This window comes from Cetorhinus maximus, chromosome 18, assembly GCF_964194155.1.
Source record: "Cetorhinus maximus chromosome 18, sCetMax3.hap1.1, whole genome shotgun sequence".
NCBI lineage: Eukaryota > Metazoa > Chordata > Chondrichthyes > Lamniformes > Cetorhinidae > Cetorhinus > Cetorhinus maximus.
In genome coordinates this window covers 85,942,958-85,962,711 of record NC_135896.1, presented here as the reverse complement: position 1 = coordinate 85,962,711, position 19,754 = coordinate 85,942,958, and the positions used below count along the sequence as shown (strand labels likewise).

The following is a 19,754-nucleotide window of genomic DNA, read 5'->3' as shown; positions in this document are numbered from 1 at the left end:
CTGATTACTCTACTGTGAAGAGCCTTGTGATGCTTTATTATGTTAAAGGTGCTATAGAAATACACATTGTTGATGTATTGCGGAAAGACTTTTATTCTTGTGGCACCTTTCATAACTTCAGGGCATCCCAAAGAACTTAAAGAACAGAGCCACTCCGTCAACTATTTGCTGACTGACTTCAGCCCTGACCCACCGGCCCCCATCCACTAACCAACCCACGGACCCACCCACTGACCGATCGACCCACCTACCCACCCTCACTAAGGAATGGCAATGGCTGTACTCCCACCATCTCGGCACTACCAGCAGAACCAGTGACTTATTTTCTCATCCGTCAATTCTCTTCACGTTATCTTCCCTGTTATTCAGCTTCCCTCTTTTTCCTGACTACTTCTCCCTTCTTCTACTATCTCCTCCTCCTCTCTTTCCTTCCTTCATCTTCGTCCCTATTTGTCTTCCTCTCTCTCTTCTATCTCCCTCTCCTCCTCTGTCCCCTTCCCTCTTCAAAGATTCTTTGGAATATTTCCACAGCACCTGGGTCACCCTTCAGTATTTCACTGCAGGGTAGGCCTGGGTAATGGATATCAGCAATATTTGACTATTTCACTACAGAGGGCATCACAACCAGTACAGATGCTGTCCTTACCTGATGCCCGTTGACTCTTAGTTTGCAGCACAGATTAGTATGTTACAGTTTAGAGCAGCAATCCTGACTGTATCTCTAATGATGTTAATCCAGCTCCCCCCACACCGTCACTCAGCAACCCTCTACCCCCAACACCCTGTGTTACTGACTTTATATGAAATTGTCCATTTTGACAGGAAGAATAAAAGAGAAGCATTATCCAAATGGTGAGAGATTGCAGAGCTCTGAGATGTAGAGGTGTCTTCGTGCATGAATCACAAAAGGCCAGTATGCAGGTAGAGCAAGTAATTAGGAAAGCGAATAGAATGTTATCATTTATTAGGAGGGGAATTGAATACAAAAGTAGGGAGGTTATGCTTCATTTATATGGAGCACTAGTGAGACCACATCTTGAGTACTGTGTACAGTGTGTCACATTTTTTGAGGAAGGATGTAAATGCATTGGAAGCAGTTCAGAGAAGGTTTACCAGACTAATACCTGGAATGGGCAGGTTGTCTTGTGAGGAAAGGTTGGACAGAGTAGGCTTGTATCCGTTGGAGTTTAAAAAGAGTAAGAGGTGACTTGATTGAAACATATAAGATCCTGAGGGGACTTGACAAGGTGGATGTGGAGAGGATGAGAACTAGGGGTCATTGTTTAAAAATAAGGGGTTGCCCATTTGAAATGGAGATGACATGAAATGTTCTGAAAAGGCGGTGGAAGAAGAGCCTTTGAATATTTTAAGGCAGAGGTGGATAGACTCCTGGTAAGCAAAGGGTGATAGGTTATCAGTGGGGGCAGGCGGGATGTGGATCTGAGGTTACTATCAGATCAACCATGATCTTATTGAATGGCGGAGCATGCTTGAGGGGCCGAATGGCCTACTCCTGCTCCTTGTTCGTATGTTCAACTGATGTTAATCCAGCTAGCCCACACTGTCATTCAGTGACCCCTCCTCATGGCACCCTTTGTTACTGGCTGTATCTCTACTGATGTTAGTCAGTGAGCACGTGGGGTCCCTATTTAAAGTGACCAGTTAGAGTCTGTTAATGACCCGCAGGATAGCACTGACCCCTGCTGGATTAATTACAGTAATGCAATACACATTGGTTTATAATTAAAACAGGAAATGTATGAGCAGATTAATCAGCAGCTAAAAGATAAAGGTCTCTGCTGCTGTTTTCTGGCAGACCTTGTTTGTTGTTGATCCTGGATTTTGAATTGATGGATTCTTTATAAATAGTGAAAAACTGGACGGTGAGGGATATCCTTTGAACAGGTTCCTGGGGATTCAGATTTCAGACGCACTGCTTCAGAGCAGCAGGCAAAGGCAAATATTTAACACAAAAACAGAATTACCTGGAAAGACTCAGCAGGTCTGGCAGCATCGGTGGAGAAGAAAAGAGTCGACGTTTCGAGTCCACATGACCCTTCAACAGAACTGAGTATAGTTAGGAGAGGGGTGAAATATAAGCTGGTTTAAGGTGGGGGGCGGGGGGAGAGAAGTTGAGGGTGGGGTGGTTGTAGGGACAAGCAAGCAGTGATAGGAGCAGATAATCAAAAGATGTCACAGACAAAAGGACCAAAGAGGTGTTGAAGGTGGTGATATTATCTAAGAAATTGTGCTAATTAAGAATGGATGGCAGGACACTCAAGGTACAGCTCTAGTGGGGGTGGGGTGGAAAGACTGATAAGGTATTAGTTGTAGATTTTAAAATAATGGAATTATATATATAAAATTATTGAAAAAAACAAAAGGGAGGGGAAAGAAACGGGGTGGGGATGGGGGGAGGGAGTTTAAGATCTAAAGTTGTTGAATTCAATATTCAGCCCGGAAGGCTGTAAAGTGCCTAGTCGGAAGATGAGGTTCTGTTCCTCCAGTTTGCGTTGGGCTTCACTGGAACAATGCAGCAAGCCAAGGACAGACATGTGGGCAAGAGAACAGGGTGGAGTGTTAAAGTGGCAAGCGACAGGGAGGTTTGGGTCTTTCTTGCAGACAGACCGCAGGTGTTCTGCAAAGCGGTCGCCCAGTTTGCGTTTGGTCTCGCCAATGTAGAGGAGACCGCATTGGGAGCAACGAATGCAGTAGACTAAGTTAGGGGAAATGCAAGTGAAATGCTGCTTCACTTGAAAGGAGTGTTTGGGCCCTTGGACGGTGAGGAGAGAGGAAGTGAAGGGGCAGGTGTTGCATCTTCTGCGTGGGCATGGGGAGGTGCCATAGGTGGGGGTTGAGGAGTAGGGGGTGATGGAGGAGTGGACCAGGGTGTCCCGGAGGAAACGATCCCTATGGAATGCCGCCAGGGGCGGTGAAGGGAAGATGTGTTTGGTGATGGCATCATGCTGGAGTTGGCGGAAATGGCGGAGGATGATCCTTTGAATACGGAGGCTGGTGGGGTGCTAAGTGAGGACAAGGGAGACCCTATCATGTTTCTGGGAGGGAGGAGAAGGCGTGAGGGAGGATGATGCCTGGGCGAAGTTCTTGACTAAAATTTAAAGAAAATTCTGAAAACTGAGGATCCTAAAGCAGGAATACAGAGTCCTGCTATACTTTTAGCTTTGATCTTTAAAAGGAAGGCCCTGTACTTCTATTGACTCATTCACAACCCCAGGAAGCCCCAAAGTGCCTTGCAGCCAATGTAGTACTTTTGAAATGTGGTCACTGTGGTAATGCAGGGAACATGGCTGTTAAAAATGCATGGTAAGATCCCATAAACAGCAATCTAATGGTGATCAGATCATGACGTGCTTCTGCACTGACTCTCACTGGGGGATAAATATTGGTCACAACTCCCCCCAGTCGTCTTTTAAACAGTGTCTTGGGATCTTTTACGTCCACTTGAGAATGCAGACACAACCTCGGTTTGACATCTCCGTGCCAGCGTTAATTATGTATTAACGTATCAGGGTTTGGAGAGTTATACCCACCTGCCCTTCCCCTCAGATCCTTCCCATCACGGACAGGCCTTGAGCCTATCAGGCTTTTGGGAGTCACAACCTCACCTTGACACTGTTCCTAACACACCAGGTAATAGAGATCCATACTACCTCCCTGCGCTCTACCTGGGTGTCATGCTCTGTCCTGTCTGTTAATCAATCGGAGACCTGCAGACAGCACCCCCACCCGCTGTGAGACCACCAGAGAATGTGCACAGAATCACGTTGGCACCAACTTGCTCTCTAACCCACTAGCACCCCCCACCCCCCCGACCCCTCCCAACCTCCTCCGCAGCCCACCATGTGTTGTGAGCTGAAGTGCTAAGAGGGCTGGAATGGAGGATTGTATGGTGCTGCAATGGGGAGGGTTTCCCTGCAGTGTTGCTCCTGGTGTTTGCTGCAGCTCAGTTGGTAGCGCCCCCTTATCTCTGAGCCTGAAGGTTGCGGGTTCAAGTTCCACTCAAAAGACTTGAGCACACAATCCAGACTGACTCTCCCCTCTCCCAGTGCAGTACAGAGAATGTGCTGCACTATCTTTTGGATGAGACATTAAACAAACAGGGCACGTCAGTGAACCATATAGTGAGCGTTGTTTTGAAGAACAGCAGGGAAATTCTCCCTGGTGTCCTGGACAATATTTATCCTTCAAAAAACATCGATAAAACAGATTTTTGGTCATTATCACATTGCTTTTAGTGGGAGCTTGCTGTGCACAAATTGGCTGCTATGTAGAGCTCACAGTGGTTCCTTGAGGGACAATACATTACAGATTGAGTTGGTAAGGCCCTACCTTCTTGTAATCAGAGCCATAACCCTACCCTGTCACAGACATTCTTGACCACAGCCCCATTTAGTAAACATACAATTGACATCTTTCCCTCCCATGATGAAGCTCTGATGTTGCCAAGGGTGACCACCGCATAGAATGTGACATAGGGAGTTGAAAGGTCATGACAAGTCAAACCCCGACTCCATACAATGAAGTTTGGATCAGCCTACTCCAGCAGGAAGGATGTGAAGGTGGCTTGGTGCTCAGGAGTTTTCTTTTACACAGCCAGGCACAGGATTAATGAAGGAGTCCAAACTATGCCATAAAAGTAATGACTAAAGATCTAGATTTTGGCTATTTCATCTAAAAGAAAAAATTCAGACCTAGTGATCTGTGAGCATGCAAAATGACAAAACAATGAAACATCCGCAGGGCTGTGGGGAAGGAGCAGGAGAATGGCCCTAAATATATAGGTCTTTCAAAAAGCTAGCTCAGGCATGATGGATCGAATGGCCTCCTCCTGTGCTATATTATTCTATGATACAGATAACAAGCACTGGTATAGCAGTTCTCGGAGCAAGCCAGGATTTTTTTTTAGTTCACCACTGACAAGGCCAACATTTATTGCCCATCCCTCGGTGATTTGAGAAGGTGGTGCTGGACCTTCTCCGTGATGCCTCGAGTTTAAAATTTGCATCCTCATTTTCAAATTCTTCCCATGTCTCATCACCGCATCCCCCCACCCCCCACCCCCACACTACTTATGACCTCCTTCAGCCCTACAATCCTCTCTGCATCTCTTGTGAAATTCCCACTTCCTTCACATCACCATTGGCAGCCCTGCCTACAGCCATCTGGGCCTATATTCTGGAAACCCCTCCATTAAACCTCTCTCTCCTCCTTTAAAATCTTCCTTTTAAAACCTATCTCTGACTAAGCTTTTGTGAGCCACGTCGATTTATTTTTTTGATTACGCTCCCGTGAAGTGCCTTACGTTGTTAAAAGTTGATGCAGATGACAGTGAAGTAATGGTATCGCAACAAACTTGTATTGGCAGCTTGATTCAATGGGTAATGCTCCTAGTTTTGGGGCAGAAATTCATCTGATCACCACACCAGAACCAAATTTAAGCTGGGAGTTCAAAACATGCCAGGGGAGTGCTGCATTGCTAGTGGGTTTCGATCTTCTTTCCACATTACTAGCTAAGGTAGTTAACGCGAGTGCTGTAAACCCCAAAGGGACTATTTGAAGAGCAGTTGGGTGTCCCTCATGGGTCTGTGGTTGAATTCTCTTGGTTCAGTAGGTTGTGGGGTCAAGTCCCAATCCCAGAAATGCGAGCGTAAGGTCTGGGCTGACGCTTCGGGGCAGCTCTGAGGGAATGCTGAACCATCGGAGTTGCCCTCCTTTGGATGAAACATTAAGGCCACATCTGGCTTCTCCGGTGAATTTGAAACATCCCACGGTGCTATTTTGAAGAAGAACTGAGGAGCTCTCCCCCACCATGTTCCGTGATCTTTTCGTTATCTCGTTGCTTTCCTTTGGGAGCTTGTTGTGCTTAAATTGGCTGCCACGTTTCCTACGATAAATCAAGTCTGCACTTCAAAAGTATAAAGCATTTTGGGAGGCCCTGTGTTGGCGAAAGGTGCCATATAAATGCAAGTCTGTCTTTCCTGTGACTCGGGGGTGATAGAGCTACCAATTGAGCCAAGGTTGATACAGGGAAGTAGCACAAAAGAAAATGAATTTTCTGATCCAAACACCAGACATATGAATGGCAGTGTCCTAATCAGTTGAATGAATACAATGGGATGTTTCAAATGTATTCATTGTGGGAACGAGACAAGTCTTGAGGGCTACACGGTGTAATTCTAAAATCTCTCTCTGTTTCCATAGTGAGGCCTCGGTTAACTCTGTGCTGGCATGCCTGAAGGTTCGTTGTGTTCTGCTAAAGAAGCACCTGCTGTGGAAGGTCAGTACCTGCCTTATTTTAATATTATTACATAGAAGGGCAGAAGTTACAGCACGGAAGCATGCCATTGGGCCCAACAGGTCTGTGCCAGTACCTGTGCTCTGTGTGAGCTTCCTCCAGTGTCACTTCACCAAGCTGGGCCTGGCGCCATTTTGTTTTCCTGAATGGACGCACAGTGGAGATGGCGCCTTTGACCAAGAGTCTGCTTTCCCGTCCGGTCAGAGCGATTGTAACAAGACAAGCTCGCCACAAAACTGGTTCTGGCTGTCGTGATAAGTGTTGGAAATGCTAACCTTTTGGGAGGATCGGCATTCTGTGTTGCAGTCTGCAGTTATGTTGCGACGCAGACTGGGGCTTACATGGAACGTGTCTCCTACTGGCTAGATCACCCCTCCAAATTGGAGGGAAGACTCGAGGAACGGACCAAGTGTTTGCAGGAAATTGATTACCAATGGGCTGGGTTGCAGATTTGCTTCTAGGCTCACGGCTTCTGCTGCACTGATTACCTCCATATGTCGGGTCTCATAGTAACTCAATAAATTATATTAAAATAAAGTCCTATCAGCATATCATCGGGAATGGTAGCATGGTGGTTATGGCTGGGATTTTCAGCCTTGCCAGTGGTGGGCATCACTGTGGGCATTAGGGAAAATTTGGAGAACGGTCAAAAGTCAATTGACTTTTGGCCACTCTCCAAATTTTCTCTTTCCCGTCCTGCCCGTGACGATGCCTGCCCTTAGTGGACCGGAAAACCCCAGCCTGTGTTACTGAGCTGGTCATCCAGAGGCCTAGACTAATGACCACTGGACAGGGTTCTCACTTATCAGCCTCATCTCACCATCGCTGGCCAAATTGTAAAAACCAGGGTTGACCGGGACAGAAACTCACTGGGTTGTCATGGGGAAGCACAGGTAGAACACTTCACACTGCAACAGCAGCCTGGCCTGTTACAGAATACTGCTCTGCCTCATGGTCCTGCAGTTACTACACAAAGATCATGGTCATGCAATTAAACGCCTCCATGAGGACAGTGTCGGGGAGGTTTAAGTCCACTCCAACTGTCTGATTCCCAGTACTATCTCTCATTGCAGGGACCCACCACCCCCGGGACCCACCACCCCCCACCCCGCTTTCCACCACAGTGTCATTGCATTCCATGAGATGGAAAAACATCAGGAGGAACACTGACTTTCCTACTGCCAAGACCTGAGAAACCTCCCATGGAAATGCTGAAAATCATGCTGCCCACTCTGGGAAGCAGCAGCTAATATTCATGCAGCGGGTACCAACCCACTATCGGGATGGACAGAATTGTGGGATGCATGCAGTGTACAACACCAACGCCTCAAAACCGGCCCAGCTCAGACCCCCACCCCCACGCACCCCCAATCCAGTGCAGAATTCCCTGACCAAGCACAGACCCCCACCCCCATCCACCCTCGATCTAGTGCAGAATTCCCTGACCAAGCACAGACTGGGTCAAATATGGACAAGGAAACCTCCTGCTGATTGCCACTTTCTGCCCTCCCTCAACTGATGAATCAGTCCGTGCTCCTACATGTTTAACACCACTTTGAAGAGGCACTGAGGGTAGCAAGGGCATGGGATGTACTCTGGTTAGGGGATTTCAATGTCCATCACCAAGAGTAGCTCGGTAGTACCACTACTGACCGAGCTGGCTAACTGGGCTTGTAGAAGACGGTGAAAGAACCAACACGAGGTAAAAGCCTACATGACCCATCTACCTGAGACAGATCCATCTGTCCAAAGTAGTACTGGTAAAAAAGACCAGCGCACAGTATTTGTCTGGCACTACCACCGTGTTAAATAGGGATAGATTCGGAATAGATCTAGCAGCTCAAAACTGGGCATCCATGAAGCGCTTTGGGCCATGAGCAGCAGCAGAATTGTATTTCACCACAATCTGTAACCTCAAGGTCCGACATATCCCTCAGTCTACAATTACAGCCAAGCCAAGGGGCCAACCCTGGTTCAAGGAGGACTGTAGAAGAGCATATCAGGATCAGCACCAGGGAAACTTAAAATGAGTTGCCAACCTGGTGAAGCTACGTGCAGGCTAAACGGTGGTAGCAGCATGCTACAGAGACAGCCAAGCGATTCCACAACCAACACCACAGATCAGATCTCTGTAGTCCTGTCACATCTAGTCAGGTATGCTGGTGGACAGTTAAACAACTAATTGGAGGAGGAGGCTCCATGAACATCCCCAACCTGAATGATGGGGGAGCCCAGCACATTGTTGCAAAAGACAGGCTGAAGTACTTGCAACAACCTTTAGCCAGAAGTGCTGATCCATCTCGGCCTCCTGCCAAGGTCCCCAGCATCACAGATGCCAGTCTTCAGCCAATTCGACTAATTCTACATGATATCAAGAAATGGCTGAAAGAACTGGATACTGCAAAGGCTATAGGCCCTGACAACATTCCAGCAATAGTACTGAAAACTTGTGCTCCAGAACTTGCCGCGCCCCTAGCCAAGCTGTTCCAGTAGAGCTACAACACTGGCATCTACCCGGCTATGTGGAAAATTGCCCAGTTGTCCTGTACACAAAAAGCAGGACAAATCCTATTTGGACAATTACTGTCCCTTCTGCCTATACTCAATCAGCAAAGTGATGGAAGGTGTCATCGACAATGCTATCAAGTGGCACTTACTCAGCAATAACCTGCTCACTGACGCTCAGTTTGGAATCTATCAGGATTAGACAGCTCCTGACCTCACCAAAGCCTTGGCTGAAACACCAACAGAAGAGCTGAATTCCAGAAGTGACTTGAGAGTGACTGCGCTTGATGTCGAGGCAGCATTTGACTGAGTGTGGCATCAAGAAGGCCTAGCAAAGTTGAAGACAGTGGGAATCGGGGGAAAACTCTCCACTGGTTGGAATCATACCCAGCACAAAGGAAGACGGTTGTGGTTGTTGGAGGTCAATCATCTCAGCTCCAGGACATCACTGCAGGAGTTCCTCAGGGTTGTGTCCTAGGCCCAACCATCTTCAACTGCTTCATCAAAGTCCTTCCTTCCATAATAAGGTCAGAAATGGGAATGTTCATTGATGATTTCACAGTATTCAGTACTATTCACAATTTTTTGGATAATGAAGCCCGTATGCAGCAGGTTCTGGGCAACATTCAGGTTTGGGCTGATAAGTGGCAAGTAGCATTTGTGTCACGCAAATGCCAGGAAATGACCATCTCCATCAAGAGAAAATCTAATCATCTCCCCTTGACATTCAACAACATTACCCATTGCCAAATTCCCCACTAACAACATCCTAAGAGTTATCATTAATTGGAATCTTAACTGGAGCAGCCAAATAAATACTGTGGCTACAGGAGCAGGTCAGAGGTTGGTACTTCTGCAGTGAGTAACTCACCTCCTGACTCCCAAAAGCCTGTCCACCACCTAACAAGGCACAAGTCAGGGGTGTGAATGGAATTCTTTCCACTTGCCTGGATGGGTGCAGCTCCAATGACACACGAGAAGCTTGACACCATCCAGGACAAAGCAACCATCTTGCCTGGCAGCTCATCCACCATTTCAAACGTAGATTCCCTCTCCCACAGTGGCAGCTGTGTGTACATTTTACAAGATGCACTGTGGCAAATCGCCAAGCCTCTTTTGGTAACATGTGTGTAACACAGGACCTCAACCACCTAGAAGAACAAGGACTGCAGATGCATGGGAACACCACCACCTGCAAGATACACACCATTATGACTTAGAAATATATCGCCATTCCCTCATGATTGGCATGGAGTGACTTCTGGATCGGGTGCTCCATTTGGGAAGGGGCTCCCAGAGCGGGATGCTCTACCCAGGGAAGGAAGCCCGGAAGGAGAGCTCCACGCAGGGAGGGACCATCAATTCTGATTGCGAGCTAGTTATTTTCAGAGTTCCATTGGGCTGTTAAGTGTGTGTTTTTGGCAGAAGTTTTACCTTGTCTTCTTGCAAAGGGGCTCTGTTAAGATGAACACTATATGGGACAAAATTGAACATCTCTCCTTTGAGTCTGCTGTAGTTTTGTAATAACCAAGCATTTGAGGTCAGTTGAAATTCTTTTGATAAAGTTTGTCTGCTGTGAAAGTTATGGTATTGTCTAGGTGGCTGCCATTTTGGAAGCTGGCACTCTGGCACTCAGTGGGTACTTCAGCCTTAAGCGAGGACGGAATGCTGTGCATAATGCTTCATAACACCGGGCAGTGCAGTGCCAAGCTGACCTCATTCATACTCAATGGGTTCGAGTTCAGGAACCTTCCAATGGTGACTGTTTAACAATCAGACCAATTGAACGGAGCCCATTACAGTGATTGATTATATCGAATTTACAGCACAGTAAAGGGCCATTCAGCCTGACTGATCCAAACTGGTGTCATTGCTCCGCGCACCTCTGCTCCTACTTTATCTAATCCTATCAATTTATGCTTCTATTCCCTTCTCCTGCTGTAATTATTTAGCTTCCCCTTCAATGTGTCAGGCCTGCCTGATATGCAGGATGCTTAAATGAGAGGCTAGAGTAGTGCGTTGGGTTACTAATCCGGATACCTAGATTAATAATCTAGAGAATGAGAGTTCAGATCCCACCAAGGCACTTTGAACATTTGGACCTGAATTTCACACTCCTCTGCTAGCGGGTTTTAGGAACGGAATTTCACACCCCCACCCCCCGCGTTTCCACCTGCCCTGACCACACAGCGACTTTACGCTGGGACAGGTAAGACCTCAGACTGGAAGCTTGACTCTGCCCTATTTGAGGCCCTTAAGTGACCAATTACTGGGCCATTTCCTGCCCAATCCCAATTTTTAGGCTGGCGGGAGGGTTTACCTGGTGTGGGGGAAGTCCGAAAAAGAACAGGTTTAGATCTTGGGCAGGAAGTGGGGGGGTGCGGGGGGACCCCCATTAGAAGCCATCCTGACTGTGGGCGCCCTCTGCTTAAGGTCCAGTGGCTGCGGTACTCCACACCTTCCCCCTCAACCCCCACCCCTAGCCTTTCCCCCAACACCCCAATTGCCTCCTTTGGCCTTGGAGGCTCCGACCAATGAGCCCTAAGTGCTGGTAATCTGGGAGGTGGGGCTTCTTGTCAAGCACGTAGCATCTGAAAAGCTCTCTGTCATAAAGATAACTGTTTCTTGTTGAAACCTGTCCGGTACGTCGAGTCATTACGTTTGGTGATGAGGGTAAAATAGTTCCGATGCTGCACCTCGCCTTGCTTATGTGAGTACATCGAATCTTAAGAAAAAGAAAAGAATACTCACCAGTCATGCTGCTCTTTAGCAGAATCGATTCTTGCAATGTGACTATGGAAGACTGGAGCCGGTACAGAGAGCACCTTGGTTTGTATTTCGTAGCAAACAAAATTACTGCGTTCGTCCACGCCGGCAAGGTTGTATGCCAGCGCAGAACACGTGTTGATAAATGTGACATACAGAAGTCAGGACTTAGCGCCAGGCTCACATCGCGGACATCTGAGGAGCAGAAGATGCTGGAGCCCGACAGCCATGGCACACTGGAGGAATGTCCATTGCTTGTTGGGTGGCTTCTCATGGACATGGCTCTGCTGTGAAGCGGGGAGGTGGAAAGTCATCGTTGAGGGTCTGCACACACCAGATGATGATCGAGGGGGTGGAAAGGAAGGTCCAGCTGTGTTTGGGAGAGGAAGATGTACCGGGGGGGTGGGGGAGGAAGGTCTAGGATTGACTGGGAGAGGAAGAGGTGTTAGGATGGGGTGAAGTTGGGAGGGGCGGGATGAAGGTGTTGAGGGGTAGGTGGGGAGGAAGGGCTAAAGGGAGGAGGGGCTAAAGGATCCCCTCCCCACGTGGAGCACCCCCTCCAGGATCCCCTCCTCACATGGAGCAGCCCCTCTGGGATTCCTTCCCTGGGCGGAGCATCCCAATCCAGGGGCTAAAGGGAGAAGGCAGCAACTGGGGAGGTAGGTGTAGGGGAAGCAGCACGGAGTGGGGGAAGGAGTAAGGGTGTCTGAAGGAGTCAGCAAGGAGCAAGAACTAAGTTGGGTAGGAGTCCGGGGGTGGTGGGGAGATCCAAGGGCTGGAGATTCCAGACGGGGGGGGAAGAGTTTCCAAGGGTTGAAGGAGTTCAGAGGGCGGGATATCCAGGTGAACGTGTAGGGGAGGGGTCTGTTGAGTCCATGACTGCCTCCTGGGGAGCAAACTGAGGGAATAGTGAGAATGACCGAGGGCAGAGTGAGGCGGTAGGTTGGGAGGGTGAGGGTTTGACGGTGAGGGTGGTTGCTGGGGACCCGGAGGCAGACACGGACCCTGGGGGTGGGAAAGGGGCGGTCGGGGAGGTGAATGTGGATGGGGGTGGGATTTTTGGGAAGGAAGGGAATGTACACATTCACCTGGACATCCCCGAAGGAAAAGGGTTGTGGGTGGGAGGTCACGGAGGGGAGGTGAAAGGTTATTCCAGCGGGGTCAATAGTGATGGGGGAGAGGAAATGGGTGTCTGGGGGAGGGGAAAAGGTGGGGGAGCGCAGGAGAAACTGAATCCAGACCATGCTGTCCAAATATAAAGTGAACCGAGAGTCGTGGTGGGCGAGATCAGGTGCTGCATGGGAGTGTGATCAGTGGGTGGGCGGAGATGCAGATCAGCTCAGATGGACAACTGAAAGTGAACCCCAGCAGGCAGCATTGAAAATGCTCAGGACATTGAGGTGAGAGTGATACATGAAGGATCTGCGTGTGTGGGAGAGTGTTTGCACAAGGCTCCAAAAGGTCCTACCACACACGCACTTCTCCCTCCAGAATCACTCATTGGCCAACTGTTCCCTCTGCGGTGACAGAGGACGAGGTTGTGAGGCTCACAGGCAAAGGGGACTTGGAGGGAGAGAGCAGCCTCTGAGATTCCTGAGTGGATGACCCAGGGGCATCCAACTGCCGCTCCTCCTCCTTTCGGGTGCCTGGGGGCACCAGCCTGACATCTTCAGGGGAAGGAGCACCTGGAGGGACGTCGAGGTGCCCCGTTTCCCCCTCGCGTTGCCACTGCAGGAACTTGCCCATGGCTCCCATGATGGAGAGCAGGTCTGCACACATCTCCACGTTCTGCTGGACCAGGGTCTCCATGGCGTCTGCCATCCTCCCCATGGAGACCTTCATACATGTACATGGGCACCACTTCGTCAGAGAGCAGGCACACCACTCCTCTGACTCGTGTGCCATCCTGTTGAGGGCTTCCAACAGCTCTGCGTGATGTTCCCACGCCTTTTGCTGTCTAGCCAGGATGAGTTGGAAGGCTGAATCCAGAGGCTTGTCATCTGACTCGGACCCCACAGATGCCTCTTCCCCAGCAGTCCTCTGTGTGCCAGGGAGCTCGGCTGAAACTGCCTCCTCCTGCTGCAGACACGTGTCCGTGTGGTGACCACCAGATTGTGAATCCGAGCCGCCTCTAGATCTAGGTCCCACCGAGGTGTGTGTCTCTGCGCTGGTGCAGGGTGTGGGTAAGCGCTGTGACGGGTCTTCCAGGCTGCTTATTTCCAGCTCTAAAATGGAGGAGGTGTCCTCCGGGCTAGAGGTGGGGACCTGGATGGACTGAGGGACTGGCTGGCTGAGAGTGTTGGTCGCTTGGCAGAGCTCCCTGTGAGTCAAAGTAGAGATAAATAGTGCATGGCAGCAGAGTCAAAAGCAGGAGAGAGAGCACTCACAGTTGCGTTGAAAGAAGGATAATGTGGCGCAGGATCCTCACGAGAGTGTTCGCGCCAACCTCACTGTCACCGGTGGCACTGTCGATGTCCTCACCAGTCAGTGAGATGGCACACTCCTCAAAGTGAGTGAGGGGCCAAATGTGGGCCACTCCACCCCTGGTCTGAGACCTCTCCCTGCTGGTGTCAGCAGGCTTCTCTTGTGTGTAAACAGATGGAGAGAGTGTGAGAGGGCACATGGCACTGAGTGGAATGTTTGTGTGGTGAGCGGAGCCATGGACAGGATGAGAACGTGAACTCGAGAGGTTATGAGCCTGATGGGGATGTGAGGGTGTGTGTGAGAGTTAGTGGTGTTGTCCCTTGAGGTGTGAGATCCCTGTGGATGTGTGATGGGTTGATGAGAGAGATGAGAAGAGTGAGTTACCCTGACGGAACGGATGAGACCATTCATCCTCTTTTGGCACTGGGTGGCTGTCCTCTTTTGTAGGGCATTGGCGCTGACCACCACTGCCACCACCTCCCATGCTGGATTGGTGATGCCGCTGCCCATCCTGCAGCCAGAGCAGGGGTAGAGGACAGCATGGTGGGCCTCCATGGCATTCAAAAGGCGCACGAGGGACTGAAGTGGGGGGCTGCAGTCTTTTTGCCGTTAGGCGCCATCCTTGTCTTCTGTGTAGCAGTCCTGGGCTGGAAGCACTGAGGGGTGTGTATGCAGCAGCACTTTAAATGTGGTGTCTGGTGTGATGAAGTGGTGAGGTGGTGACTTGGGCGAACGAGAGCCCGCCTGCCATGGAAATGGCATGCTTCTCGAGAACGCATAATTAATGTGGCGGGTTTGGGACGAAATGGCGTGAGAAGCTGTCATTGTGTCCGACAGGTAAAACATCATTTTACTGGCCCGCTACCACACTTAGTGCAGATCTGGAACAATTCTGTCCTCTATCTCTCTCTCCCCTTCTCTTTCTCTCTCTCTCCCCTCTACTCCCCTCCTCCTTCTCCTCCCTCTCCCTCCTCCGCCTCTCTCTTTGTGTCTCTCCCCTTCCCTCTCTCTCCCCCCTACTCCCCTCCTCCTTCTCCTCCCTCTCCCTCCTCCGCCTCTCTCTTTGTGTCTCTCCCCCTCCCTCTCTCTCTCTCTCTCTGCTGGTCTCTCTCTGCTGGTGTGTCCCTCTCTCTCTCTCTCTCTCTCTCTCTGCCTCCCTCTCTCTCTCTGTCTCACTCACACATGCACAAACACACAGTTGCTGGTAACTTCCACACACTGAATGTATAAGTCAAACTCAGTGAGACAGGGAGTGAGAGTAATGAGGTTTGTACTTTGTATGACTGTATGGTGAATGACTGTGCTTGCGCCAGAAGTGACCAGGATAGAAAGCAGTGTCACACCATTGTACCCTGTATGTCTTCATAATCCCAGAAAACTGACTGTGATTGGCTGAAGCTGACACATTCCATCCAAGGTTCACTCCCCATGAGACCAGTGGGCCTGACCTTCCTCCCCCAAAGGAAGTGTCCTTCAGCGCGACACATGACTGAGTGATGGCTACAATCTGACTCTGAGAGCTTTGCAGTGAGCACTCACTGTCTGTCTCAATTGATGTTGTTAGTTGACTTTTGTTTATCTGCTTTTCTCAGTCTTGTGCCCACCAGCACCGCTCCCCCTCCCCACATCTCTCCTCCAGGCATTGATCTCACTAGCCAAGGGCAATAACTGTCCCACGTGACTCATCTTTGTGAGGGAGGGAGTTGCATAGGTGACTTATTGGCAGGCTACTTAACCATGTGATGCCTCATAACTGAGCCCCAAATTTGTCCTCAGTTAACCCCCCGCCCCGCCGCCCCCATACTATGCCAAGAACGTTGCGGTCAAGAAGACACAACTATGGCCCCAGCTGTGATCAGCTTATATAGTTCACTCCATTCTTATACTGCCCTCTGAAATGGCTGCGCAAGCTACTCTCAAACTGCCATCGAGGGTTCAAGCAGGATGCTCCACAACCATTTTTTCAGAGGCAGCTAGAGATTGTTGATAAAGACCAGCCTTGCCAGTGATGGCCACATTTTTTTAATATAAGGAAGCCTGGGACATTTTGTTCTAAATGGGTCAATTCCAAAATGGACCTGAGCCATCTTTCAAGGAGATTGGAGAGGTTGGGTGCGGGCTGGGTGGAAATGGATCTCTGTTGACCTTAATGTAGGGAGTTTGTGAGCCTTGGTAATAGATGGGACTGATTAGATGGGCAGAGCCCTCCTCCGTTAACAGTGCCGATCCATTGCTGCTTGTCAACTGGGATAGGTATTCCATAAAGCTGGAAGGTGACCTCGTAATCCCTCTCAGTAGCTTCATTTATTGTAATAAGCTTAAAAACACGCCCAGGCTTTGGAAAACAGCTGGCTGACAGGTACTAGGGATCGCTCAGAGACCGGAGAAGAGGCTCTTGAGACTCTGGCAAACCACTAAAGGATAAAGTTATTTTTACAATATCGCAGTGATGTTTGTGGGATCTTGCTGTGCACAGATTGGCTGTTGCATTTCGGTACATTACAACAGTAACTACGCTCCACAAGTACTTGATTGGCTCTGAAGCATTTCAGGACATGTTGAGGTTGGGAAAGACTATGGGAATGGAAATCTTTCTTTGATATTCTATGAAAAAATTAGGAAACGGCTTGCATTTATGTAGCACTTCTCATGGCTTCAGGGCATTCCAAAGTGCTTTTTAGTCACTCTCAATGTAGGAAATGCAACAGCCAATTTTCACACAGCAAGCAAAAAGCAATGTGATAATGACCTGATAATCTATTTTAATGGCGTTCATGGAGGGATAAATATTCTCCAGGACACGAGGGATAAATCATCTGCTCTTCTTCGAAACAGCGCATTGGGATCTTTAACATCCACCCAAGAGGGCCGACAGGGTCTTGGTTTAATGTCTCATCTGAAAGTCAGCACCTTGGACTGCCTCAGGTACTGCATTGGAATGGCAGCCTAGATTTTTTTTTGTGTGCTCAAGTCTTTGGAGTAGGATTTGAACCCACAACCTTCTGACTCGGAGTGAGAGCACTACCAACCGTGCCGCAGTTAACACTGCTGCAGTGCAGCGGGATGTTTTTCTACATTCAAGGTGCTATATAAATGCAAATTGTTCCATGCAGCAAAGATCCAAGTTGATATTAATACAGGGGCTCAGATACAGCAATAACTGTTCCTTAAGCTTCCCAATGACTCTGGCATCCCACTTGGTGTGGTACTGAGACACAGTAGCCAGGAGCTCCTGGGTACTATGCCTGATCTATGCTGGGTTAGCTGCTCTCGATCATTGCAGAAGTTGGAAGGGAGGTTGGGTGCTATAAATGAGTGTAATAAAGAGTGTGACCCCAGCACCAGCCAGGGTATTGCTCTTGATCACGGTCCAGTGACCCCTGCTGGAAAGGGCTGCATGTGCATCGACATCAGGCTTGGCGATGGGACTTTGATCCTGGCCCCATTTTAACTGAACCTTTTGCCTTCTCCCTCGCTCTGAGGCCACTCTGGTTGATTGCAGCAACCCTCTTACTGCTACCCGAACTGAGACCAGGCATTGAATGTAGGACCACCCTGGCTTAGTAAGACTTTGGTTAACCAGCCAGCTATTGATGAAGTCTTAAGCAGAAAAGACACCTCCCTCTCTCTCTCTCTCTCTCCACCGTCCGATTCCTTGTGAGTCCAGACCTTATCCTGTGGCCTTCATAGGGTCTGGAGCGAACCATGTTGTGAATTGAGGTGGAGGAGAAAATCTTTGGCTTTCTTCCACCTTGACAGTTCAAGAAAATGTAATTAGCAATAGCACCACTTGATTGCATTCCCGCACAGCGTCATCTGTTAGGAGTTGTATGTGGAACGCCTCCTTCCTTTTCCTCTTGATACTTAATGCACGAGGAGTAGGAGTTCATCTGTCAGCAGAGCTTGGTACAGGACAGAGAGGAAATGATAGGCCTCAAGGAACCCAAATATCTAGTCGCCATGGTGACTGAGGAGGAGACAGTTCAGTTCAGGATAGTCCGTGCCCTGTGGTGACTAGGAAAACATGCTATTGGTCCATTCTTGTAACTGTAGAGAGTGCCAAGGAGGTTTATCAGTACTGTTAACCCTCTCTGGCCCTCAGACTGGTTTCTCCTTTTTTCTGTTTGTATGAGTGCAATATGAGGTTAGCAACGGTGGTTTATCGGTTCCACGCACAACCACTAAGGCTACTCTCCAATATCTTCATGGTGCCAGGACCTTTAGCTGTCGATGGGCAATATAAATGGGGACTCGGCTCTCTAGCAAACCCAGACTTAATGCAGCACTCGGTGAGTAGAGTAGACTGAAGCCTCAGTGTGAAGGCCGTGCAGTGCTCAGTGAGCTAATATGGGGGATGTGAGGCAATAATAACTTTCATTTTACGTGCGACTGTAGCCAGTTAATCTAATGTGTAGTCGCACATTTTGTGCTCTCTGGGTAGGGTGTTAAATGGGCTCCTGTAAAATAACAGACACGGTGGGAGAAGTAAGTACTGTGGGGTGAAGTACTGCTTATATATTCAGCAACACTAAATCCCTGTGTCGCTGTTGGAGTTGTTTAGTCCACTTAATTCATCTCATTAATATCACTTCACTTCAGAATGACTTTAAATGCATAATTCTTGATTAGCAGTAAATCACGGTGAGAGCTGCTCCCTGCTCACTGGTACTGAATGCTCGCCAGGTTAGGAATTTTCCCCTAAAATAGCACTTTACGGGCTCTGGCCTCTTCAAATCCGGACACTACTGTTACAGACATAAGATGGAGTTACCTGGTGCCATAGGTATATACATAAAGGCTAAATGGCAAATAGGGTTATATAGAAAATAACAGTAGTTGACGTGGAGTTATGTACAGCATTAGAAGGAACTGGTATGGGATTTTATAGAGATTAATGGGCAAATAACAGTTACATAATTAATAATGAACAGCAGGCATTAGGGTTATATTGGTGAAAATGAACAAGTGACGCAGTGACTTAGCTACTCGGCAGTTGGCATGGGGTTACGTAGAAAATACAAGTTTGTATAAAAGGTTACCTAATGCCTTTCCCTTTTCTACATGTCCTAAAACACTTCAAGCTATGAACTGCTTTTGAAGTGCAGGTAACTGGGGAAAGAGGCAGCCAATTTGCACACAGGGAGCTCTCACAAACAGAGAATGAGATGATAGACCAGTCAATCTCTTTTTGGTGGTGTTGGTTCAAGGAGGAACGTTGAATCTCCTTCAAGGGGGGCTGATTTGGGGGTCTAGCTGGGATATGGGGGGCTAGCTGGGACATGGGGGCTGATTTGGGGGTCTAGCTGGGACATTGGGTGTTGCTGATATGAGGAGGGTAGCTGAGACGTGAGGGGGTGCTGATTTGGGGGGCAGCTGGGATGTGGGGATGTTGAGGTGCTGTGTTCTGGCAAAGGCTATGAAGTTGAATGTTAGTCATGAGCAATGTTGCAACCCCTGGTTCTTATTCCAGCTGTTAAGTGTGCAGTCCTGTAAACAATTCACTCTCAGCAGCACCAGAGGGAAGATTGCATTTTCTCATGGGGATTGTTTTATTGTTTGCTCTATTGCTATAATTAAGATGATAAATCAGGGTTGATATTTTGCTTATCCCCATCATTTTTCACCCGAGTATCTAGATGACTTGTCTGTTGTCTGAAATCCACAATCGTCCTGCACGAGGGTGATCTAAGGTTTGGGTGCTTTTGTCACTGGCCAACTGAAGCCACACACAACCAGTAAAGAA

The 19,754-nt window shown here is 48.7% G+C and overlaps 1 protein-coding gene across 1 annotated transcript in view; it reads left to right on the top strand.

The window, feature by feature from the left end:
* LOC144693318 (pleckstrin homology domain-containing family G member 3-like) overlaps positions 1-19,754 on the top strand; it is a 201,215-nt gene that overhangs the window by 38,417 nt on the left and 143,044 nt on the right. Inside the window, exon 2 of the mRNA XM_078563111.1 lies at positions 6,223-6,298. Within this exon, the coding sequence (XP_078419237.1) occupies positions 6,250-6,298 (49 nt within the window). The 5' untranslated portion in view covers positions 6,223-6,249. The remainder of the gene's footprint in view (positions 1-6,222; positions 6,299-19,754) is intronic.